At 39.2% G+C, this 13953-nt stretch overlaps 1 protein-coding gene across 1 annotated transcript in view; it reads left to right on the top strand.

The window, feature by feature from the left end:
• ARHGAP42 (Rho GTPase activating protein 42) overlaps positions 1-10188 on the top strand; it is a gene marked incomplete at its 5' end in the record, with an annotated part of 39262 nt that extends 29074 nt beyond the window's left edge. Inside the window, 5 exons of the mRNA XM_009866002.1 lie at positions 575-955; positions 1284-1440; positions 2428-2490; positions 9252-9331; positions 9602-10188. Of these exons, the coding sequence (XP_009864304.1) occupies positions 575-955; positions 1284-1440; positions 2428-2490; positions 9252-9331; positions 9602-9690 (770 nt within the window). The remainder of the gene's footprint in view (positions 1-574; positions 956-1283; positions 1441-2427; positions 2491-9251; positions 9332-9601) is intronic.
• Positions 10189-13953: the final 3765 nt, after the last annotated feature.

Raw genomic sequence — 13953 nt, 5'->3', positions numbered from 1 at the left:
CGATACTTCATGAAAGGTATGATGACTCAGAAAGTAAGATATCTATAGAAAGACTTATGGACTAGTCTTACCAAGACTGCAGAAATTCTCAGCAGCTTGGTAACCCAAGTAAAACTTAATTCTTGTGCCTGCTGGCAGTAAAGTCATGCATTTAAGGACACAAACGTAACAAGCACCACATTTGCCGTATCATGGAAATTGGTAAGACACTGACCACAAAGATATTGTGACATTGTAACTATTGAATTTTCTGAGGATTATTTGTATTGCAGGCAGTTCTTTTAAAATGCAAACTTCTTTGAAAAATAGTTTAGCCTGTAGCCCATTATGTTCATTAGCTCTAAAGAAATAGCAACAAAAGGCAGCTCTTGCAGGTTAAAGAGAGGAATATATGTGAAACTTAGAATAATTAAATAGATACTTTGTCTTAAGAATCATTGCCTGTGAAACCACAGTTGAATGAACTCAATGACAAATAAGATATAAGGGGCTGAAAGTGACTTGAGAGAAATGCTGATGATTAGAAAATGTATGTTATTTTTTTTCTCTCTCTTTCTCTCTCCCTCCTCCATAGGTGACTCATACAGCAGCAGCCCAGACAGCACTCCCATGGGCAGCATTGAATCTCTTTCTTCCCACTCCTCCGAGCAGAACAGCACCACCAAATGTGCATCCTCACAGCCTAGGGAGAAGTCAGGGGGGATTCCATGGATTGCCTCTCCCCCTTCTTCTAATGGCCAGAAGAGCTCAGGCCTCTGGACCACAAGTCCAGAATCCTCATCAAAGGAGGATGCAACTAAAACAGATGTGGAGTCAGACTGTCAAAGTGTAGCTTCTGTCACTGGACCAGAAAATGCCTCTCCACCAACAGACTTGACCAAAAAGAGTTTATACAGTCTGTCTGGGCTGAAGAGGTCTTCAGCATCTTCTCTTAGATCAATTCCATCAGCTGAAGGTAATTTCCAAGGTCTTGTAGGACATCAGTGTTTGTTGGGACACAGAAAACAAGAGCTGCATCTGAAAGCTTATGATTTTCACTGATCTTTTTGTTTCTTTTTAATGGATTGATACTGATCAAAGCTAGCAATTAAATTTAAAAGCACTAGGCTTAACATATCTAGTAAATAACAGTTTTGTCACTCTTTGTCACTGTGCCTGCTTTTTTTCTTCTTTTAAAAGAAAAAACCACAACAGTAAAAGCTTTGCTTTGCATGTTACACATGTCGTGGAACAACTTCAGAGTAGCTTTAATACTCCTTATAATTCATTGTTGTTTTCTTTAGGTAACAAAAGTTGCAGTGGATCTATACAGAGCTTATCTTCAACAGATACCAAAGATACACCAAAGGTTCCACCAAACCCTGATTTGCCTCCCAAAATGTGTAGGAGATTAAGATTAGATACTGCATCAAGTAATGGCTATCAAAGACCAGGATCTGTGTAAGTCATGAAGGCCTTTTGGAGATGTGTGTTGTTATTGTCTACTATAAAGTGATCCCAGAGAGGCACATACCAATAAGGTCTGTAGTGAAGAAATGTATAACTGGAAAGTGATTAGAAGTATTACCTTTGGTTCTTATGCAATATACCTCTGGTTCTTGTAGAATTTAATGTTTCAGGGAGCATAAGCACTACTTACTGTCCATGCTGTTATGTCAAGAAGATCATCAGGTTTTATTTGTGTAAGTCCAGGTTTTACTTGTGTAAGTTGGAGGAAGGAAAACTAAAAAAAAACCACACTTCTGCTCTGAAATTTCTCTGATTGCTGCACGATAAATTGTTAATTTCTACAAGCTGGGTTTCAGGAGGTTTTGTGTCAAGAGAAGGATAGTTCTAAGCAATAGAGGTTATAATTTAGCCAGTTGAGATTTGAGTTAGCAGTGGGTTTTGGTGCTTTTAGCACAGACAGAGAGTCAGAAGAACTTTGCTATAATCCTGACTTTGACCCAGAATTTCTCTGTACCCATGAACAAGAGATTTCCAGTTCTGCAGAGCACCAGGAAGTCTTCCAAATATTGCAGGACTCCATTTAGTCTCTTCACTTTTTAAACTGGAATACTTAAACAGAGAATCCTGCACAGCTCAGAGTCCTAGTGTGATAATGACAGACTGGCAGTAAAAGCATTTCCATTATACGTACTGGCCATCCATTAATATAATTTTAAATATAGGGTGTTGAGATTGCCCTCGCTGACTCAGCAAGGCACTAGTGCATGTGGAAGTTGCTGGCCCCAGTTAGGTTATGCCTTTAGGAATTCTGCTGAATAGGGACTTAAATTCAGGTTTTCAGTTTCCTCTGTTTTTCTAAGTGAATAATTAAAACAATTAAAAAAACTTTTCCCTGTCTTTAGATGGTTAGAAATGAAACTTGTCTGTGTATTTAAGTAATGGGTGAAGTATAAAACAAGGTGGTGCTTTTATTTTCAGAGTGGCTGCAAGAGCGCAGTTGTTTGAAAGTGCTGGTTCACTTAAACAAGTTTCTACAGGACGGTAAGTGCTTCGTGCTGTTCAACAATTTGTAAAATCTTTTCTGTTTTGCTGGCTTCAAAGATTGAAATAGAAATGTCAGCACCACTTGTTATGCAAAAACTGTGTGGTATATTAAACTCATCCTTTCTCCAAAAGAAAGCTAAATCCAATAGAGAAAAATAGACAATCTTGCTGTTCTGTCACCTGAGGGAATTGCAGTGGGAGATGCCCAGGTTGGTTGATCTGCTTGAGGACAAAGCTACAAGAGTAAATTAACAGGATTTACATTAGGATAAGAGTGCTGTACTTATTCTGTACAGCTGTTTGTATATACATGCTTTGAGCAGAGTAGCAAACATGCTAGTTCATGGTAGTTTGCTCATATAGGCAGGTCTTGAATAATAGATACTTTAAAAAGTTCAGGATTAACTTGATCAGGGCTTCTGTTTTTACTGTGACACCTTCCATGCCTCAGTATCTGTCTGGAGAAATAGTTGTCCTTTCCTCTTGATAGTGTGCAGCAGGATTTCTTTACATTTTCTTTACAATTGTTTGCGTTTGTTTGGTGGATTTGATTAAATTGATATTAAATGAAGAGAGAGACCTTATCTCTCTATACAACTGCCTGAAAGAAGATTGTAGCAAAGTGAGTATTGGTCTCTTCTCTCAAGTAACTAGCAATGAGAAGAATGACCTAAAGTTGTGCCGGGGTAGGCTTAGATTGGATATTAGGAAAAAATTCTTTGGAATAGGCTGCCCAGGGAAGTGGTGGAGTCACCATCCCTGGAAGTGTTCAAAAATATGTAGATGTGGCACTTCGGCATGTGGTTTAGTGGTGATACCGGGTTGACAGTTGGCCTTCATGGCCTTAGAGGTCTCTTCCAATCTTTATGATTCTATGAATTTAGAATATTCTGATAGGTGTTATCTAGGAAACAGTATCTTCCATGCATTACTAACCCTGTTACAGTCAATAGACTAAACAGATAATCAATGGATATGGGAAGAAGTCTGTTTCTCTTTTCACTGTCTCTGCATTTCACGTTCTTTGAGACAGAGCACATGTTTTAATCCATCGCTTCACTCACTGATACCAGGATCTTACCAGAACTGTTCAGCAATGTGGAAGAAAAATTTTAAAAATCCATTAATCCAAAAGTAATAGTCTGAAGTACCACAGCTGTAAAGGAAAATGCCAATATATGCTGAAATGTGCTGCCGTGGAATATGGCTGTGCTCTCTGACAGATCTCGCAGGGGAGACAAAACCAAAGCTGACCTGCAGCGACCTACTGATCTTGTTTGTAGTGCGTAGTACATGAACTGTAAGGTGACCAGAAAAGAGAGTAGCAGGGAGAGGGGAAAGGGATATGAAAAGAGCAGGGCAATAATTTAAGGAAGAAAAGTATAAATGAGGAGACTGGAATGTTCTTAGCCCTTGCCCTAAGCCGAGGGCGATGACTGCTTCACCAGCCCTGCATCTTTTCACCTCCAACACTGTTCCTTTTCTTATTTCGTATTAATCCCTTCTTGTAAACTCTCCCCTGTTATTCTCTCAAAGCCTGTGCCACCTGTATCTGTACCTAAAAAGCACATAAGAAGCAAAAATCTGACAAAGGAAAAATGTAACAGTTTGATAATGGATATGAAGAGCAGATAACAAAGCTGAAAACGCTGAAAGGCTTAATAGCTCCTCTACTTCAGCCTTCCTAAGAAGGCAGAAGAGCAACAGTAACAAGCAGAATGGAAAATGAGAGGCCAGCAGGCAGAATGAAGAAGAAATAAGAAGTTGCACTATTCTCATAGTTGCACTATTCTCATAGTGCTGCTCAAGTCTGAGTATGATTTTGCAGTTCAGAGCCTGCTTTTATTTGTCTCTGATGCATGTTATGAACATGAGGCTGATTTAAAACCATAGAATAGTCTTCTTTTTTTTTGTGCTCTGAAGTATGTAGAAGTCATGGCAATTACATCTTGATCCACCCTGACCTTGATCCACTTCTGTGTTAATAACTCTACTGTCAAATGAGTATATGCAGGGCAGAGTGTAAGATAGAGAAACTGTTCTTAAGCTGTCTGTTTTGATAACAGAAATACTCCAAGACAGTGTTGAATTCTGCAGAGGAGTATTTACCCTGCAAAAATAATAGTTTTGAAATTTTAAGCTACCTCTTAGCTATGCATTACAGTATCTAAGTAGCTGTATTCCTTCTTGAAGCATCTGTTGCTTGTTGTGGTCGTTTGTGCAATATTCAGATGAAGAGTACCTATATGGCTTGCAGTCTCACATTGATCTCTGTATTCCAGAAGATAATTTTACACTTGATGCTTTACCACCACAGTGGCCCAGTCTTACTTAATTCTTTCTTCCAAGTAGTCTTTGCAGCTCAGCTTTCTGACTTTATATAATGCAGCAGCTCTATTATGAGTGTCTGTGTGCCCTTTTTTAATGCTGGGACGTTATTTGACCTGGTGGTTTTCTCTCCTTGTATATAGCTGAGTATGTGCCCCCATAGCACTATTGGTTTGAACAGATTTAATTTAGTCAGAAAGAGAATGAGAGGCCACAGTACATGTTTTAAGATTGGATGTGGAAGATCAAAATGTTATGCCCTGTCCAGCCTGTGCTTTCTTTTTCCAATTCCAGAGGTACTTCCACTTCTCAGTCTTCCCATTCCTTCAATTTTATGATTCATCCATCTCCCTTGCTATGCTATTAAGCTTCTATGTATACTGAGAGCAGTCCCTATTGCTAATCTAATACGCTCTTGAAAGAGGCACCAGGCCTGCAGTTAGATGACAGTCTTGGTAAGATCTGAGGACTCTTTATTGCAGCTTCTGTAGAGAAATGCACCATAATCCCTGACTGCATTTTCTTAACTGATTCAGAGTTACACAGAAGGTAGCTCTCCTGAAGTGAGAAACTGCATTACAAGGAGAAGGATTTTCATTAGAAAAGAGAACATACGAAAATGGGAGGGAGGAGTTGAGGACAGCAGTCAGCTCTAGTGTGGCAGCAGGATCTCTGGCTGCCTGGCTGGCACTTCAGTAGGATTCGGCCGACAGCGTGAAGCCCTCCACAACAATACTCCCCTCCCAACCATAGGATTAAATATCCTTTTCCAGTCTGATGTTATTTTCATGCTACATTCTGCATTTCCTTAAACACCTGGAATGCCTTGCCTAGTCCAGTCCAGTATGTTCTACTAAGCGCAGCCTGGCTATGAGTCTGCCGTCTCCAGGAGTCTGTAAACCTGTCTTCTCCCTGTGGGATAGTATTGACTGCTGAGTTATCTGAGAGAGATTGGTGTGTTCTCCCTCACTCGTACCTTTTCTGGCTTCTGTCTTCCTCTTGCTAAACTGGAAGCTCATTAGGGCAGGAGCATAGCTTTAAAGCTGATTTGTAACTTTTAAAACTATTGTTGTTATTATTATCACTATTACTAAAAGGGCCTCAGGTATTGTTGACTGCATGTAGTCAAGCAAAATAATTAATGATCTGATGAGTACTGACCCTTTGACTACTAATGTAAGTTTATCATTATGGGCTCAAAAAAAAATGGTAATAAATGTTAGGGGAAGGAAAAATGCATTTTTTCTCATCTGTAGTCTATCCAGTAAAGTAGTGGAAAGAAGGAACTTCTAGGAAATTTGGGTACCACTTTCTGAAATTGTTTTTTTCTGTCTGCACTAAACATGAATCACAATTGTCTCAGATTATTAGCATCATCTTAAGAGAACCACAGTAGATGATGGTGATATTATCACTTGCTTTTTAATAAGCAGCCTTGCTTGTACAGGGGACAGCATTAACACCATAAGTAAGAATGTCCATTTTCATAATCACAGCCAAAAAAAATGCACAAGAACCTGCAAGGCCCTTTTCATGGTTAATGCCTCTAGCTGGCATTGGAGTGAGTAATAACTAATATGAGGACGTAAGTAATCAAAATGAATGTGGAGGCAATAGGGGCTTCAAAATTGTTCCAGAATTATAAGTAAATGTTCTTCGAATCTGTCTTTCATTATACCATCACACACAGTTTGCAGGTAACATTGGGATGTAGTTACTTTGTGTCAGGAGCAAGGTAGTGGGAAGAATCCTGTAATTCATCACCTTTTAGGAAACTGACTTCTTTGTACTTTGTGTTTGTCTATCTGTCTAAATGTCAAATGCTGGGAAGCTTTCTCTTTCCTGAAGAGTCCATGTTTTCTGATCTTCTCTTTACTTCTAAGGTAAACATACTTGAATCAGGTAAAACTGGAAGCTGAAGACAGGTAAAATTGGAAGCTGAAGACAGCATAGTTTAGTAGACATAAGAGAATATTGTAGAAAACTGCACTTATTTTCCTAACTTTTTCTAAGGGCACTAAAAAACATGTTATATTTCAAGTCTGTTTTGCCTGTGACAGCAATTGGTAAATCATCTTCACCCATGAGCCTTTCATCCTATTTTTCTCCCACATCCAGTTGAGGAGGAGAGTGACAGAGCAGCTTTGATGAGCACCTGGTGTCCAGCCAGGGTCAACCTATCACAAGAGGAAATAGCTGTTTTGTCAGACTGTTCCCCATCTGGGTCAGTATAATTGGAACATCTGTAGTGCTCCTTGTTGTAGTGACTTTGAGGGCAAATGATCTTGAGATTAAAAAGATTCAATTCTAGTTTAAGCATGACCTTCAGTACAGTCGTCTGATCTCCCTCTGTATGTCTTAGTGTATATTATGTAGGTTGTTTATAAATTTGTATATATATGTAAAGAAAGTTCATACCTGTCGTGTTGACTGTAGATGGCAAGTTCTTCATAACAGTAGGCACCAAGGAGTTGTTTTGGAAAAATGCTGAACAGAACTCTACACTAGGCAGAAACAAGCTAACATTTAAGCAAAGTAGACGAACAGGAGGTCCACCACTCTTGTTGTTCCAGTTAGCAGTGGGAATCATAGAATCACAGAATCGTAGAATCATAGAATGGCCGAGGCTGGAAGGGACCTTAGAGATCATTTAATCCAACCTCCCTGTTGTGGGCAGGGACGCCTCTCAACTAGATCAGGCTACTCAAGGCTCTGTCCAACCTGCCCTTGAACACCTCCAGGGAGGGGGCAGCCACATCATCTCTGGGCAATTTATTCCAAAGTCTTGACACCCTCGTACTGAAGAATTTCTTCCTAAGATCCAGTCGAAATCTGTTCTCCTTCAACTTAAACCCATTTCCCCTTGTCCTATCAGTGGACACTCTTGTAAAAAGTCCTTCCCCAGCCTTCCTGTAGGTTCCCTTCGGGTATTGGAAGGCAGCTATTAGGAATGTGTCCAAAAGGACAGGATTAAGAGTTAGAAGGTGCCCTTGGATATTATGGGCATGTCTCAAAATTCTTGACCGCCTCTAGAAATCGCAGCCTGAGGTTTTAACCCTTGATGAGTCAATTGCTTACTTAAGATGAAGGTAAAACACGTCTTTTAGTCTAGTCATAAATCAGATTCAGGGAAACATAAGGAAAGCTTTTTCTTCAGAGGGAGAAATCATTTCTGGAAAGCTCACACATGCAGACTTTGGAGTATGTCCATCCACTCTCCTACCGTTTTAACGACACAGATCAACGGTGGTGTGTTGCTGCTGATAGGCACCAGGGTATGAGGGCAGAATATATTGATACTCGCTGGCCCCTTTAGGAAATTTGTCCTGCTTAGCCTCTGCAGGGATGTGTGGAACTACAAAGGGGCCATGCCGTGACCCCTTCAGTGGTACAGGGGCTGGTACAGAGCACAGACTTGTTATGCTAATACTTACGATGTGGCACTGTTGATAATTAAGTTATGACTGTTATTTCAGTATTTTGAGAGGAAAGACAAAATACACACTTGCATATACACACTCTCAAAAAGTAAGCAAAAAGCGTTAAACATCACTGCAGGTCACATGTTGGGTCGTTGAGATAAACTGTGACAGGAAGGAAAGTTGAATCAGTAACTCCTTCGTACAAAGGTGAAATAATTAACAAGTTCATGTTCACTTGGTATAATGTGGGTTTCTAAGAAGTTTAAAGAAATTCAGAAAAATTGATGGATCATATAAAAATTACTTTCAGCTACATATAAAGGGACATAAACTTAGCTGTCTACATTTAGGTGTCTTTCTGTCAGGTATTATTTAAGGGCACATTTCCATGAAGGTTTCGCCACAGGCCATGGGACCTGGTGAGCCGCCCGTTGCACTCTTCAGAGGGTGTCTGCCATAGTCGAAGTCAGACCGGAAGCGTCCATGGAGCTAGGCACATATAGTACTTACAGACATCTAAATTTAAGTGTATGAAGCTGAAACCCACCCAAGACACTTAATTTAAATCTCTCTTGCTGCAATTTAAATCTATTTAAGTCATTACTGAAGTCAGCCTGGAGAACAGATTACTCCTTTCGGTCTTCTGTTTACCTTCTGTGTATTCCTTTCTTCTGTAGACTGATCAACTGTATTTTCTCACAAGTCACTGAACAATATGCTCAGTTCAACACTCAGTTGAATGACAGCTTTTAAAAGTTAGAAATTAGGTCCTTGTTTAAATCTCTAAGCAGGATGTTAGTCTCTTCAGTAACGTGGTTGTTAACTCTAGTGAGCTTGGAGTTACTACCTGCTATAATTCTGCTCCTCTGAACTGCTGTGTGACTAGTCATTACTATCCTGCATTTGTGCAACTTGATTATTCCTACACTTCCCATGTTTTAATTTCATTTCTTTATACATTTTTCATTGTTATGTTATTTACTGCAAGCCTGTATTTTTGTCTTTCAGACAAGCAAAAGCCATGTATTCCTGTAAGGCTGAGCATAGTCATGAGCTGTCTTTCCCACAGGGGGCAATATTTTCCAATGGTAAGATACATTTTACGTTGTCTTTTTATGTAAAAAAAAAAAAAACCCAAACCAAAAAAGACACCACCAACAACAAAAAAAAACCAAACAAACTGAATTGTATCCACGAAATGAGAGCATAGTTCCTTTTAAACTTTCGGGTGCTGTCCTGATTTTTCATTTGTTTAGAATAAATACTATCTAAATAAATATATGAACCATGTATAGGATCTTTTAACAGTGTTCATTAATTGTAAATATGTTTTTCTTGTCTGGCTGTTTTTTCTGCAGTATATCCATCAGTGGAACCAGGCTGGTTAAAAGCAACCTATGAAGGCAAAACAGGACTCGTTCCTGAGAATTATGTTGTCTTCCTCTAGTAATCTTTAGTGGACAGCAATATCTTCATGGTATCCATGGTAACAAATAATAAGCACTATGATTTTTATCTGACACAGATATGGGATCAGCCCGTTAGCTGAGTGGTAGATTTCGTTCGGATACTGTAGCTTCAGGTTACACAGCTCCCTCTTAATGGAACAGAAAGTAATGAAACAGTTAACAGTTTCTGTACTGAAGACGGTACTCTGTTTAAATAACTTCCATTGTTTGCAAAAGGTTGTTCTGTTCTTCTTTTATGGGTAAGGAACACTAAAGCAATAAAATCAAAAAAGTTGATGTTTAGCTGCAGACTCTTAGGTCCTAGGATGTTGCTTACAGAAGTGTGAGATTTAGAGGCAGTGCACTCTATGACATTTCTTGCAATCTGTGGGTTTTAATATGGAAAATTGTACTTTTTTTTGGTAACGTAAGTAATGTATTGTGATCTGAATTCTCCCTTAGAAAACTTGGCTCCAAAATTAGTCCTAATCATTTCAGAGAAGAAATGACTTTTCCGTAAATCAGAATTTTGAACTTCTGTTAGTCATGGAGATTGCAATATTGTATAGAATTCATGCAACTGATAATAAAATCAGCTTACACACTGCCTGAGCAGTAAGTGCTCATTCAACATGTGATATGCTTAATGAATACTTCATTCAAATACTTCTTAGATGTATTTCCTTCTTTCTTTATCAGTATAGATAATATTAACAACTTCTATTTCTATGATACCTGTCATCTGGAAGATATTCTCAGGGCATCTTAGAACAACATCTGTAGAAAACAAAGAGAAACTGAATCTGGAATCTTGTGAAGTGAGCAGTGAAAAACAGCAGTATGTTTTGAAACCTGAGATAAATAATGACTGAGTCCTTTTCCAACTTTTTCCATTGCAAACAAGACAAATGGCCCGTGAAGTAGTTAATTTTATAAGCTATGAATGCTGAAAGCTCCATGTAGCAATAAAAGCATTTAATATCATTTCTCCTGACTTCTGCTAAACTATTTGACAAAGATTTCTCCCATTCTGTAGAATAAAAAAGCCTTACGTTTCAAAGGTTTTTTAAAGACCCTGGTAGGACTGAAAAAAACTCAACACAGTCAAAAAAAAACCCACCCCAAAACCATAATCAGCCTTCTCAATCTGAGCATTATTGTTGCACACCTTGAGGGAAAACGTGCACTGCCTGCTTGGCTATTTGTGATGTCCAACTGTAAACCAAGATTTTTAAGCTCCATATTAGTAATTCTTCTTTGTATCGTACACTAGTTCCAGAAAGTTTAAAGATCTTCTATTAAGACTAAAACCAACAGCAATCTTTTAATTGTTTTTTTTTTCTTGCCATAGCCACCTTCCTGTTTAAATTAGAAAAGATTTATTGCTAACATAAAGGGACCACATCAGGACCTTCTTTACTTGTATGAGGTGCCTGATTTCTGCAGAGCAATTCTGTGTTGAAATTCAGGCTGGTGACAAAAGCCTGTGGGCTCCTTCTCCTTGCTAATTCAAGTATCAAGTGATCAGGATAGGAGAGAGGCATTTTTCCCAAAATGTTCTAGCACTTCAGAGGAGGAGTCTGGGTAATACTGACTGCAGGCAGTTGAGGACAGATCCCTTGAATTAGTGACTGAGTGATCTGACTTCTTGCTCCACTCTAAAAAGCTTCATGAAGTCCCAAATCATGTGTCACTTCACCTTCAGACTAGACTGTGAGTGCCTTGTGGTGAAGGATTGTTCCAGACACTGTCACAGGCAGTGAAGGCCCACACATGTGTGCTCATCTGATTCGTCCAGAGCAGTGTGAAAGCAAGTGAAGAGAAGGTCTTTTTTCACCAGATTGAGCCTTTCTTAGTTTTAAGGCAAGCCACGTTTGCTTAGTTTAAGCTCTGCCTGAAACTGCTGTTGCCCTGAGAAGATGAACATGGTTTTGGCTGTGGTTTTGCTGTATTTCACAATCAAAACATTGCAGGCTGTCAAAAAAGTTGCCTCTGGTGACCTTCTCAGAAGTGCTGCTGCAGGCAATGGGAGGGAGCAGAAGGGGAGGCAGAGCTCTGGGCAGGGCGCGGTCCAGGGAGAAATCCCAGCCTCTGTTCTGCTGCGCTGGGGTCAGCAGCAAACTGACCTGTGCTGAACATCCTTTGATGACCTCTTAGGAGCAGTTTAACTGTTGTGAAATTCTTGAGGAACTGTGAAACAGAAAATGCTTGCTCTTATTTGCTTTGCTTCAGCCTGTAGGAAGGGGAGTGGAAAGCTAACCTTGGGTGATCTCACAGCCTGTGTGTGTGTCTAGTATTCTCCAATATTAGGTTTTGAAACCAGCTGACCTGAATGCAAGCTAGAGGGCTCAAAGAGGCCAGGTTCATTAAAAAATTTGTAAAAAGGCAAGGTTCAGCTACAGATTAACTAAGTAGAGCCTGTAAGTGCTGTGGGAAGGGTTGTAGAAAGACCTGGAGGAGAGGTGTTTTGTCTGTTCCCATGCATTTATCTCAAATTATACACAAAATTGAATTGCAGAAGACAACTTCTTAAGAAACTGGATCCCATTCTTTCTGCTGTTCACGAAACAAATCTGTGTTTTCCTCTGTAAGACTGCACTTTTTCAGGCCCTTCCTCTGAACCAGCCATGATAAATAACTTTGCAGTAGCTTAGCTTTAAAATGGCATTTCCCTCTGAGAAAGGTTCTGCTCATTCTTAACTACAGTTAACCACTCATTCACAATGATCAGAGTTTCTCATTGTTTGAAATACTTTATGGCTTTTCTTTCCCTCTCGTCAGCAGTACATAACAAGCATTTTCCATATAATATCACCGCTGGGTTATGGATGTTGCAGCTTTTCCCTGACTTTCCAAGAGGGAGTTTATCTCTACAAGAAGCTGCACAATGAACTGGGAGTTAAGTAACTGGGTGTTAAAGACCAAAATGGGGGAGAGGGCAGCACCAAAGCTTGTCTGGCGAGGATACTCTCAGGCCTGACCAAAAAGCCCTTCTGATAATTGCAAAGGATCAGAAATCCATCTAACGTTTAAATGAAGATATAATATCTTGATAGTGCCTTACCAGAAAATTTAGCAAGCTGAACTAAATTAGTTCATAGTATAAATATACTGAGGTTTATGAAAGTCAGATTCACTCTGCAAGCAAAGGTTGCGCAATTTTTTTATTATTATCCTTCCTAAAAGGATGCAGCGTTTTTATTTCCAAATATCACTGTAGAACTCGAGGTAGATGACATGTTGTGATTGCTATTTGTCTTACAGAAATAATGTCTGTACCCACAACTTATGTAACTAGCCACGTCTTTAATTTGTTAAACTTTTTGATACATGTTGCAGCACAACATGAATCGAAATAATAGTGTGAAGGACTGATATATTGTATGATAAATATGTAAAGTATATTAATATTTTATATTCACACTTTTTATTAATGATGATAAAGATGAAAAAATATTTTTGGTGTAATTCCTATGCGTTCAGTATTAAAATGTCCTTGCCATATTTTGGCATTTAGAGTTATATGTAACAAAACTCTTAAATTAAACCATAGCTCTCACTTATGTCCCTAACAAATCTATAAAGTTCATAGTTCTGATATTTTGCGGAGAAAAAAGATGCACAGATTTGATGACCAGTGCCATTCTATGATACTAATAGTAACTTATTTTTCTTTTATATATTTTCTGGTGTTAACCTCTATTCTTTGCCTGTAATTGGATTGAACTGTAGTGTGCCTTTAGGAAAAACATGTTAGGAGAGGAAAAGTTGCAAAATTCAGCAGCTCAGAATAATTACGGCAACAACAAAAAAAAGCATTGTATGGCAGTAACTGGATTTTTTTGTTACATTTCTACACTGTCTATTTTTTGCTTAAAAAGATTGCATCAGAATAAGTAATGAAACTAAAAAGCACATTGTTCTTCATACTTCTTTTCCTAAGGCAGCAGTTTGTGCAATTTCGGATTGAGCAGCAAGAAGAGAAATCCCAGCAGGGGAGCACATCCTTCAGACTGGGATGGATCTTCTCTACTGGTGGAAACTCTCAAAGCCCTAGTGAAGTCAGAGACAGGCCTCTGGCAATTTATCGTGAGGGTTTGCTGGCCAGAAGCCCCCAGAAATTAAACGGAATATTCCGTTAGTGGGGTGATGCACGATAGGGCTTGGGCATTATCTCTGGATTCAGCAGTGCCCTGTGTGAACCACTCGGTCACCAGAGATGGAGCTACAGGCCGTGTTCAGTCTCGCCCTCAGTGGCCACA

Source organism: Apaloderma vittatum, unplaced genomic scaffold, assembly GCF_000703405.1.
Source record: "Apaloderma vittatum isolate BGI_N311 unplaced genomic scaffold, ASM70340v1 scaffold10710, whole genome shotgun sequence".
Lineage (NCBI taxonomy): Eukaryota > Metazoa > Chordata > Aves > Trogoniformes > Trogonidae > Apaloderma > Apaloderma vittatum.
Note: the sequence above shows the minus strand (reverse complement) of the source record. Positions and strands in the feature narration are given on the sequence as shown.